We start from the raw sequence: 12,214 nt of genomic DNA on the forward strand, positions 1-12,214 counted from the left end.
TCCTGTCCTCAACAAGCTAATAATCAAGGACAGATAATCTTACACATAACTAACGTCTCTGAAAAAGCCTGTAATAGAGATGAATGTTTAACGTGTGTAACCAGTTGAATATGGACCCTAAGGATGGCATTAAAAGGAGGTCCTAATGTTCTAAACAAGCTATTGAAAGTTGATTTCTTTATAAACTAGATCATATATTTTGATCTTTAATTTCCCACCCCACCCCTATGGTTTACTAAGTAGGAAGAGATGCTTTTTGATATCTTAATATAAGGATTTTCTGTAGTTTTAATGTTTTTGTTATAAAGCATGTGCTTTAAAAAAAAGAAAAATTTTTGATGTCTTCAGACGCCTTAAAGTAGTTTAAAGTTTTAACATGATTTCTTTAATTTCAGAGCTGTCCAGAACTTGTGCAGCAGCTAAGGTAGGTAAATGACATTTATATTCTGATATTGACAGTGCTCTTCTTTATAGCTAGTCTTGAGGCCTATCAGAAGTTACTCTTCTGAAGAAAATATTTATTTTCTTGGATCAGGATTTTTCAGAGTCTGTATTTGTTCACCTTCAGAACTGACTTACCTTGGGTTCTTTTTTTTTTTTTTTTAAGATTTTTATTTATTTATTTGGCAGAGAGAGAGATCACAAGTAGGCAGAGAGGCAGGCATGGGGTGGGGAGCAGTCTTCCTTACTGAGCAGAGAACCCAATGGGGGCTTCATCCCAGGACCCTGAGATCATGACCTGAGCCGAAGGCAGAGGCTTAATCCACTGAGCCACCCAGGTGCCCCTTACCTTGGCTTCTTAACCTGCTCCATCTATCCCAGGGTTTTTCAGCATTGGTAGCACTGACAGTTTGGATTGGAAAACTCTTTGCTCTAGGGGGCTACCCTGTGCATTGTAGGATGTTTAACTGTGTCCTTGATCTCTCCCCACTATTTGCCAGTAGTATCTCCTGACGTGACAATCAAAAATATGTCAATATTTTCATATGTTCCCTGGAGGACAATCACTTTGGGTTGAAAACTACTGATCTAGCCTCAAGAATTCTGTGTGCAACAAAAATAAATAGAACCTAATTATTGAGTCAGAGAAGTCTTTTGAGAAAATTGAGTTTATACCACGGAAAGAACTTTTTCATTTTGAGAAAAATTGTTTTACGTTTAAGGTATATGTGTGATAAACTCCCATCATAGAAGTGCCAGACTTCAAGAGTTTCTTAGTAGTTGATGGTATTTCCCCCTGGGTTATCCTTTTCTTTTAAAGATTTTTATTTATTTATTTGACAGAGATCACAAGTAGGCAGAGAGGCAGGCAGACAGAGAGAGAGAGAGGAGGAAGCAGGCTCCCTGCCGAGCAGAGAGCCCGATGCGGGGCTCAATCCCAGGATCATGGGATCATGACCTGAGCCAAAGGCAGAGGCTTTAACCCACTGAGCCACCCAGGCACCCCTATCCTTTCCTTTTAAGTCGAGTAGAAATTTACTTTCTGGGATTTTGAGAAAGTCATGATATCAATTTTATGTCTTAAATACAGCAAAGTTTTTAGATACTACCTGGAGATGGCTTAAGATGTTAATGTTGAGGAAAGAAGTTTTATACTTGGCCTTTGCAGTAATCATTTTGATGTATTCATAGCCAAATGTGCCAAATTTGAGCCACTTTTTAAAAGTTGGCAACATAAAAACAGCCCTTTTATGAGTTCATTGAATCAGTTAAGTCTAGCAAAGGTATGTTGCCAGAATAGTCCAGAAAGCCAATATTTCTGGTTCTAATCTGAAGTTGGAAACGGCACCAATTTATGAATTGGTGGTGTTCTTAAGTTAATTTGTAAGTATGTTTTGAAGTGGGAAGCTCAGAAATAATATTAGCCTTTACATGCTATTTTTAGTCACTTGGTATAGATAATGATTTTAAGATAGGGGGTATTTTGGGCACTAAGTGTTCAATTTTTGCCTGACCAAATATCTGACACTGTTAGGGCAATTTAGCTTTCAAGAGACTTTTTTTTTAGTTTGAAAAAAGATACAGAGAATTAGAATTGTTGAGTTGTGTTGTGTTGGATTGCTGAGCCTGCCCACAGAACCCAATTGACTAAGAATCCAAGCCTGAATATTGAGTTCTAGGATGCGAGGGGTCTAAGTAGTAGTTTCTTTTTCCTGGAGCAGGTCTAGTCATACGAACATTTTGTGGTTTGCCTCCATAGTACTCATTTTCTTTACTCTAGGTCTCCTCCCTCTCTCCAGGTGTTCATTTTCCTCTCTGCTTTTAGGTTGCCGAATACATTCATGCAAGTGTTCTATCTTCCCTATTTATTTATTTCCATTTCCTTTCCAATCAAAAATTTGTTTTCCTCATGACATCCAGTCATCTTAGTTACATATAAGGGGAAAAGAAAATGATTTATTTCAACCAAGTCTCATTGGTTAGGATTGAATTATTGGAGCATATGAATTAGTAGGTCTTTTTGACTGTCTTTATAGTGCTTACAAGTACCTTCTCTAGATAAATGGGATAGAGAAAGGAAAGCATTTCATTTTCTTTTTTTTTTTTTTAAAGATTTTATTTATTTATTTGTCAGAGAGAGAGAGAGCACAGGCAGACAGAGTGGCAGAGGGAAAAGCAGGCTCCCCGCAGGGCAAGGAGCCCGACTCAATCCCAGGGCGCTGGGATCATGACCCAAGCCAAAGGCAGCCGCTCAACCAACTGAGCCACCCAGGCATCCCAGCATTTCATTTTCTTTTGCTACTTTTGATTGACTCTAGAAAACTTTGGGGAGAAAAGAGCAAACCAAATTATTAAAATTAGTTTTAGGTAGCCATGATTTTTGACGCTTTGCATTAAGATTGAGTAGTAATTGTATGTTTTATTCTCTTCCCTCTCCCCCGAACTCCTTATAGGGAAAAAAATTTTGATGAATTTTCTAAGCACCTTAAGGGTCTTGTTAATCTTTATAACCTTCCAGGGGACAAGTAAGTATTTTTAAAATTTTTTTGCTTTTGTTGGAAAAATCAGTATAGATGTAAAACCATTTTGTGCTTGGAAATTTATCAAGTCTTCTGCCCTATCTTATTTGTGATTTCTTTTCATACTGACTACCTATAGCTTCCAACTTTATATCTTTTGAAGGTATTTGAAGTAAATAATTTCTGTATTAATGGATATAATGCTAAAAGAGACTAAATCCTTGAGATGTCTTCAACATAGTGATTTTTAAGCTGAAAAGTAATTAGTTGTGGAACTGGCTCATCATTTTTATTTTTAACCTACCTGGGATTCTGTTAACTAGCCTGGCTCTTTCAAACAGAATTGCCCTCTAGGCTATGTTAATGTTTGTTTGTATGTATGTGTAGGTATATAATTTTCAACTGTTTGACTCTTGTTCTCTTTATCTATGTTCTAGCAAACTGAAGACTAAAATGTACCTGGCTCTCCAATCCTTAGAACAGGACCTATCTAAAATGGCAGTTATGTATTGGTAAGACGGGCTCAAGTGTCAATTCCATATGACCCTGGGATACTTTGTTCTCAAAGCTCTTCAGCTAGGGGGTTGCTAGGGTACTATATTACCTTACAGCTGCATAATATTATGTATTTTACCTATATCGTATATCTTGTCCATCTCCTTTTACTTCCCAAATGATTGCATTTCATTTTCTCAGTATGTCTAAGTTGTTGGTTGATACTCCATCAGTTTTATTTGAAGACTTGTCAAACCCGGCCTCACATCTGATAAGTAATAGTCTAGTTGTAATTTTTGTTCACCATATTACAAACTGATTTATACTTGTAAATAATCTCTTTACCTTAAAAGTGAAATATAATTGTTATACGTCCAGTTATAGAACAACTTATTAAGATAGTATTCTAAGACTTTTAACAGCTTCTTATTAGGGCATTGTGCACTAATACCTTCACGGCTTTAATACAAACAAACATAGATCATTTGTCTCACAGGAAGGCAACCAATGCTGGTCCCTTGGATAAGATTCTTCATGGAAGTGTTGGCTATCTTACTCCAAGAAGTGGGGGTATGTGATCCTACTTTGCTTACTTTGAAAAATATTTATTTATAAAAGATTTTATTTATTTATTTGTCAGAGAGAGTACAAGTCAGAGAGAGCAGCAGACAGCAGGGGAAGCAGACTGCCCACTGAGCAGGAAGCCCAATGAGGGGACTCAGTCCCAGGGTCCTGGAATCGTGACCAGAGCCAAAGTCAGACGTTTAACCAACTGAGCCACCCAATCATCCCAATTTCATTTTATTTTTTAAAGACTTTACTTAGGGGCGCCTGGGTGTCTCAGTGGGTTAAGACTTTGCTTTCGGGGCACCTGGGTGGCTCAGTGGGTTAAGCCGCTGCCTTTGGCTCAGGTCATGATCTCAGGGTCCTGGGGTCTAGTCCCACATCGGGCGCTCTGCTCAGCAGGGAGCCTGCTTCCCCTCTCTCTCTCTCTGTCTGCCTCTCCATCTACTTGTGATTTCTATCAAATAAATAAATAAAATCTTTAAAAAAAAAAAAAAAGACTTTGCTTTCATCTCAGGTCATGATCTCAGGGTCCTGAGATCGAGCACCACTTCAGGCTCTCTGCTTAGCAGGGAGCCTGCTACCTCCTCTCTCTCTGCCTGCCTCTTTGCCTACTTGTCTTGTCAAATAAATAAATAAAATCTTAAAAAAAAATACTTTATATATTTGTCAGAGAGAGAGAGTGTGCACACAGGCAGGGGGAAGGAGAAGCAGGTTTCCTGCTGAGGAAGGAGCCCATGTGGAACTCCATCTCATGACCCCAAGATCATGACCTCAGCTGAAGACAAGACACTTAACCGACTGAGCCATCCAGGCTTCCCTATTTGTTAATTTATTTTTAAAGATTTATTCATTTATTTGTGAGAGACACAGAAAGAGTGTGCAAGTGCATGTGCGGGGGAAAGGGCAGAGGGAAAGGTAGAGAGAATCTCTAGCAGACTTCCTGCTGAGCACGGAGCCAAGATCATGACCTGAGCGGAAATCAAGAGTCGATCACTTAACCCACTGAGCCACTGAGGCACCCTGAAAAATGTAAAAATGTTTTATTTTAGTTAAGGAGTCATTACATTTATACCTTGGGTTATAAGCAGAGGGAGAAAATTACCAGTCATTTGTTTATTTTTAAATGGTTTCTAAGGTGTTAATACCTGCCTTCCCCCAGTTACATTTTTATTTTATTATTATTGTTATATATATATTTTTAAATATTTTATTTATTCAAGAGAGAGTGAGTGAGAGAGAGCATGAGAGGGGAGAGGGTCAAGGGAGAAGCAGACTCCTACTGAGCTGGGAGCCCGGACTCAATCCCGGGATGCCAGGATCATGACCTGAGCCAAAGGCAATCACTTAACCAACTGAGCCAACCCAGGTGTCCTCTATCCCCGTTACACTTTTAAACTGTGAAGTAAATTATTGCCATTAGATTCAATATTTAGGCTTCCATCATATCTCATAAGTTGTTTTGGAGCATATGAAATTACTCTCTCATATATAGTTTTGTAAAAATAGGAACGTTTTTGTTTGCAATTTACCTAATAAAAATAGTGATGTTTTATTTTGTGTAGGTCATTTAATGAATTTGAAGTACTATGCCTCTCCTTCTGACCTGCTGGATGATAAGACTACATCTCCCATCATTTTGCATGAGAATAATGGTAAGACTTTAACTGAAAAGCAACTGAAGGTTTTGCTCAGTGTTTTAAAAATATTTAAAATAATTTGAATGCCTGAGCCTGGCTGTGTATTTCCTGATTTGCTACTTCGTAATAAGTTTGCCATCTTACCAAAGTTTGCTGTTCCTGTCAGATTTTGCATCTGATTCACATATACACATACTCTTAAGTATATATACATGTATGTGTACATACATATAATAATAAAAGCTTAACAGGTGCTTTTGAACAAGTAAATGAATGAATGAAAAGCCGTAAACCATTTGACTTGAAATAATCCCCTTTAATCAAAGGTGAAGAGATTAGCCAACTCACTAAAGAATACAATAATGGATATTATTTTCTATTTGCATTTTTTATTTTTTATTATTTTTTTAAGATTTTGTTTATTTATTTGAGAGACAGAGATCACAAGTAGCCAGAGAGGCAGGCAGAGTTGGGGGTAGGGGGACTCCCTACAGAGCAGGGAGCCCAATGCGGGGCTCGATCCCAGGACCTTGGGACATGACCTGGGCCAAAGGCAGAGGCTTTAACTGCTGAGCCACCCAGGTGCCCCTCTATTTGCATTTTTTAAATTTTATTTCTTATTAGAACAAAGGAGAAGCTTGAACTCACAACCCTGAGGTTAAGACCTTAGATGAGATCAAGAGTCAGATGCTTTACCAACTGAACCACCCAGGCACCCCCGTTTGCATTTTAATACACTGAAACAGTGAGAAACGGCTTAATACTTCATTTGGTCCCTTTGTTGTAACTTAAGTCATTGACTATCCTATAATCATAATTCTATTTAAATGCATTCTGGAATTGGAAAAAATAATTAAGTGTTGGTAATGAGGCTTTAAATTTTTTTTTTCTTTGGACTGCATTGTTTCCTATATTTTGTTTTATTTACTGACAGAAACATTGGTTGTAGAGGTATTATCTGGCAAATTAGGGCTGACAGATTAGCAGAAGTTAGCCTGATTTTTGTTTTTAAATGTTAAGATCCTTGTAATTTGTGTTACTTTGGAGAATACTCTTTTTCTTTCCTATTCTCAGTTCCTCGATCGCTGGGCATGAACGCATCAGTGACAATTGAGGGAACGTCTGCTATGTATAAACTCCCAATTGCACCATTAATTATGGGGTCACATCCAGTTGACAACAAGTGGTAAGTTAAGTATAATCCTAGCAAAGTTCATTTTTTCAACTTCAAGCCAGACAGAGATCACAAGTAGACAGAGAGGCAGGCAGGGAGAGAGGAGGAAGCAGGCTCCCTTCTGAGCAGAGAGCCCTATGCAGGGCTTGATCTCAGGACCCTGAGTTCATGACCTGAGCAGAAGGCAGAGGCTTAATCCACTGAGCCACCCAGGCCTCACTTGACTTTCTAGAGATTGATTTTTATTTTATCCATTTAATTTCTCTTTTCATCATCTATTTGAATGTTCCTCTGTGAAGTCTGTTTATAGAACACATTGTCTATCCTGAGAGAGAAAGAGAAGAATTGTACTACTTGTAATTCCAGGGGTTTAATGACTGCTTTTTTTCCTTATGTTGATCATGGGGCTTCTGTTGATTGGAATACTAACTAGAGACTCAAGATTGATGCTTGATTAAATACTTTAGGGTTAATAAATAAGATGTTTTGCAGCTGGGGGAAGAAAGTTAAAAGAGTGAGCTTTTTTTATGATTTATTTATCATTTATTTATTTGAGAGCATGTGTGTGCATGTGTGCACACTAGCAGGGGGGAGGAGGAGAGGGAGGACAAGTAGACTCCGCACTGAGCACAGAGTCCGATGCTGGGCTCATTTTGGAGCTTGATCCCATGGCCCTGAGGTCATGGTTTGAGCTGAAATCAAGAGTCAGGGAGAGGGGCACCTGGGTGGCTCAGTGAGTTAAGCCTCTGCCTTCGGCTCAGGTCATGATCTCAGGGTCCTGGGATCGAGCCCCACATTGGGCTCTCTACTTAGCAGGGAGCCTTGCTTCCCCTTCTGTCTCTCTGCCTGCCTCTCTTCCTACTTGTGATCCCTCTCTCTCTGTCAAATAAATAAATAAAATCTTGAAAAAAAAAAGTCAGATGGATGCTTAACTGATTGAGCCATTCAAGTGCCCCAAAAGTGAACTTTTTTAAACCTTTTTTTAGAATTTATTTAAGTAATCTCTACACCCAGTGTGGGGCTCATACTCATGACCTCAAGACCAAGAGTCCCATGCTCTAGCAATTGAGCCAGTCAGGTACCCCAAAAGAGCGAACCTTTGATAGGCTTTTGTTAAATGATATGGGCATGTTTAAGAATGGGTGTTTAGATTTTTCATTTTTATATGAAGTCAAAATCCAACCAACCCCCTCCTTTTTTTTTTTAAGGACCCCCTCCTTCTCCTCTATCACCAGTGCCAACAGTGTTGATCTTCCTGCCTGTTTCTTCTTGAAATTTCCCCAGCCAATCCCAGTATCTAGAGCATTTGTTCAGAAGCTTCAGAACTGCACAGGTGAGTTTTAAGCATCAAGAACTAATTCTTGTTAAAAATTGGAAAAACAAACTTCAAATTCAGATGATCTTAGACTTTCAGTCTTGGCCTCAAAGAAGTACTGATGGGTATAAATGTCATGGTGCTTTGTACTAGTAAATGCTCAGTAAGTACTTTTTTAATAAATGGATAAATAAAATAGAAGTTATGAAAGGAAAACTGAGCTGTCAACATTTTGATGTTATTGTGATCCTTAGGTTGATCCTTATTTTTCCAGGAATTCCATTGTTTGAAACTCAACCAACTTATGTACCCCTCTATGAACTAATCACTCAATTTGAGCTGTCAAAGGATCCGGACCCCATACCTTTGAATCACAACATGCGATTTTATGCTGTAAGTAAGGCTCCATAGATTGTTGTAGGTTATATTTGAACCTATGATCAGAATCTTCCTTTATAGGATTACTGAGGTCAGAAACGTTCCTTTGGACTACTGGATCATATCCTAGTTCCTCATTCAGGCAGGAAATTACAGAAATTTCTGAAACATACGAAGAAAAAGAACATGAGCTTCCAAGTCAGGAAGTAACAATGTACATTTCATGGCCAACATTTCAGATGAAATTCTCTTAATAGTATCCTGAACTTTTATAAGTTTGTAAGTAGCTGTTAAGAATTCTTAATGTGTAATTCTTTTAAGTGTCATGAGCTTTAATCTGAAAACATTTTTCAAGTACATACAGAGAAGAAAGTGCTAGAATGAATAAAATAAGGAGGATTCCAAAACCTCATCTGGACTTGAATTTATTTGAATGTTTGAGGAAAGTCTAAAGTAGTAGTTCCCAAATTCTGATTGTGTTACAAATATATTATACAAGGTATTTTATTAAAAATAGGGATTTTGCACTTATAGTTTAGGGGCTCTTTTATATAGATTTTTATATAGTTTATAATTTTGTTGGGTTAGGAAACCACTAATAGAACATTTATAGAAAAGGGGTCTTTTTGGCCAAGTGAGTAATCGGCCTTTATAACATTAGCTGACCAAAGAATTCACTGGGGATTTTTATTATTCACTGAGAAACTGCTGGTGATTTTGAGGAGTAGTGGTTTTTCCCAGGATATTTTGTGGTTGGAGCACGATGGGTGAGTAAATAGTGCTCATTTCCTTTGTTCTTTTTGCCCAGGCTCTTCCAGGTCAGCAGCACTGCTATTTTCTCAACAAGGATGCTCCTCTTCCAGATGGCAGAAGTCTACAGGGAACCCTAGTTAGCAAAATCACCTTTCAGCACCCTGGCCGAGTTCCTCTTATCCTAAATCTGATCAGACATCAAGTGGCCTATAACACCCTAATAGGAAGTTGTGTCAAAAGAACTATTCTGAAAGAAGGTATTGCCTTTGCTTTTGATATACCTACTGGCAAACGGAAACTGTTTGTTCTCATGGTTCTCTAATTTGGTGGCTTATCATATCTTCTGTGGAGCTTTTATAACTGGTTTCCAATTGCAAGTGAACTGAATTAGAACCTCAGTGGGAGGAGTTGGGAATCTAGTTTAAGCTCCACATATAATTATGATGGAACTAATCCATAAATTGGCATTTGGAAACCACTGTGGTTTTTTTTTTGTTTGTTTTTTATAGTGGACTTAACTCTTTTTCTGCATACAGTAATATAATTAGGTACCTACAGGCCTGAATCTTACAATAGGTATAGAAGGTAGAACTTGGGATGCTATGGGAAGAGATTTCTTTCTCTCTTTATTAAGGAATCTCTAATTCATAACCCCAAGATCAAGAGTTGCATGCTCTGCCAGGTGGCCCAGAGATAATTTCTTGAGATTTAAATTTTAGGTGGTTATTACAGTGCTTGCCAGCTTTTAGTCCTGCCTGAGTGTTTCCTGTTCCCGTTCTTTGGGGAACTTAAGCATATAGCTTAAAAAGGGGTAAGACCCATGCCCTTTTCTTTTTCTCCTAAGATTCTAGAATGCTGATATTTTTCAAACAGTCTGCTGTTAGAATCCCTGATGAAACTTTTAGCTGCTCTTATAAACTATAGTTAATTTTTTACCTTAGTTGTAAAGCACCTCATTGAGAGAGCTGTATTAGTGTGAATGGCAGGCAAAAAAGAAACAAAGAAGGCAAATCAGAAGATCTCTTTTTTGGGAATAAGAATTGTTTTAGACGGGGATCCCTAGGTGGCTCAGTTGGTTGGACGACTGCCTTCGGCTCAGGTCATGATCCCAGAGTCCGGGGATCGAGTCCCGCATCAGGCTCCCAGCTCCATGGGGAGTCTGCTTCTCTCTCTGACCTTCTCCTTGCTCATGCTCTCTCTCACTGTCTCTCTCTCAAATAAATAAAATCTTAAAAAAAAAGAATTGTTTTAGAGGGCTGCCTGGATGGCTCAGTCAGTTAAGTGTCTGCCTTCAGCTCAGGTCATGATCTTGGAGTCCCAGGATTGAGCCCCATGTTGGGCTCCCTGTTCAGCGGGGTATCTGCATTTCTGTCTCCCTTTGCCCTTCTCTGCTGTGTTCTCTCTCTCTTGCTCAGTTTTTAAAATAAATAATAAAATCTTAAAAAAAAAAAAAAGACTGCTTTAGAAATGAGAAATATTAGAGAGAGTAATGACACTGCATGTGTGCAGGTGTGCTTATGACCTTTCTATTTTATGTATTTGAATCCTGGGAGAATTCTCCAACTAGTTTGAGGGCATCTGGAAATAGTTTTTGTAAGATAGTTATTAAGTTAGTCCTGCAAGATGTGTGCTTTCTCCCAAGAAAGTATGTGATCCTTTTCTCTGGGCTGCCAGTATATTTGGCTTAACAACCTATGATGATAGTTAGGTATTATATGTGTATTTGGCATAAGGATGTCATTTTATTTATTTACTTACTTTACAGATTTTTTTATTTTAGAGAGACCACAAGCAGGGGAAAGGGCAGAGGGAGAGGGGGAGAGAACCTTCAAGGAGACTCCCTTCAGAGCCCTGAGATCATGACCAGAGCCAAAATCAAGAGTTGGCTGCTTAACCAGCTAAGCCACCCAGGCACCCTATGGATATGATTTTAATTTTTTTAAAGATTTTATTTATTTATTTGATGGAGAGAGCACAAGCAGGGGGAACAGCAGGTAGAGGGAGAGGGAGAAGCCAGCTTGTGATCTCTCTCTCTGTCAAATGAATAAATAAAATTTTTTAAAAAAGATTTTTTTTAATTTATTTGACAGACAGGGATCACAAGTAGGCAGAGAAGCAGGCAGAGAGAGCGGGAAAGCAGGCTCCCCGCTGAGCAGAGAGCCTGATGTTGGGCTTGATCCTAGGACCCTGGGATCATGACCTGAGCCGAAGGTAGACACTTATGACTGGGCCACCCAGGTACCCCTGGGATTTAGTTTCTAAGGAGACAGAATTTCGTTCTGTATACTTAGGGATTATTATTTACTAGTGTCTAGTCTTTTATCTGGTTGATTATTTTATGATCCTTTACTTTGCCTTTTAGATTCTCCTGGCCTCCTCCAATTTGAAGTATGTCCTCTCTCAGAGTCCCGTTTCAGCATATCTTTTCAGCACCCTGTGAATGACTCCCTGGTGTGTGGTGAGTTGTGAGGGAGCACTATTCTTAGGGCAGTGGTTTGGTCCATTTATCTTCTTTTTGAAGTCAGAAACTGAATTTCTCTCAACTCTTACATATTTTGTCTTTCAGTGGTAATGGATGTGCAGGACTCAACACATGTGAGCTGTAAACTGTACAAGGGGCTGTCAGATGCACTCATCTGCACAGATGACTTCATTGCCAAAGTTGTTCAAAGGTAGCACTGGCCCTTTTCCATCAGAGTCCCATTAATGCTGTTTTGAGAATCAGAGAGAATGGGAATTAGGAAGAAAGAATTTAGTCACAGCTTTGAATTCACCTTTCTCTGCTTTGAGATTCAAAAGCAATGTAAGCTTTGGTTTTTTGATTCTGAGAGTAATAGGAAATAAGGTAGGTAACTTTAGGTCCAGTGTTAAGGTTGTTTTAGGAGGAGACAGCTGAAATAAGATGTAGGGTTCCCCCCCAACTTTGCAACACTTT

The 12,214-nt window shown here is 38.7% G+C and overlaps 1 protein-coding gene across 2 annotated transcripts in view; it reads left to right on the top strand.

Moving 5' to 3' along the window:
- The window catches only part of MED1 (mediator complex subunit 1), a 29,459-nt gene that overhangs the window by 10,715 nt on the left and 6,530 nt on the right, over positions 1–12,214 (top strand). For both annotated transcript variants that reach the window (XM_004764667.3, XM_045069925.1), the window contains 11 exons: positions 396–424; positions 2,895–2,966; positions 3,398–3,472; positions 3,952–4,025; positions 5,585–5,674; positions 6,734–6,845; positions 8,042–8,166; positions 8,423–8,541; positions 9,335–9,536; positions 11,642–11,737; positions 11,846–11,951. In XM_004764667.3, the coding sequence (XP_004764724.1) occupies positions 396–424; positions 2,895–2,966; positions 3,398–3,472; positions 3,952–4,025; positions 5,585–5,674; positions 6,734–6,845; positions 8,042–8,166; positions 8,423–8,541; positions 9,335–9,536; positions 11,642–11,737; positions 11,846–11,951 (1,100 nt within the window). The remainder of the gene's footprint in view (positions 1–395; positions 425–2,894; positions 2,967–3,397; positions 3,473–3,951; positions 4,026–5,584; positions 5,675–6,733; positions 6,846–8,041; positions 8,167–8,422; positions 8,542–9,334; positions 9,537–11,641; positions 11,738–11,845; positions 11,952–12,214) is intronic.

Source organism: Mustela putorius, unplaced genomic scaffold (genome assembly GCF_011764305.1).
Source record: "Mustela putorius furo isolate JIRA1106 unplaced genomic scaffold, ASM1176430v1.1 tig00003962_pilon_pilon_pilon, whole genome shotgun sequence".
Classification (NCBI taxonomy): Eukaryota; Metazoa; Chordata; class Mammalia; order Carnivora; family Mustelidae; genus Mustela; species Mustela putorius.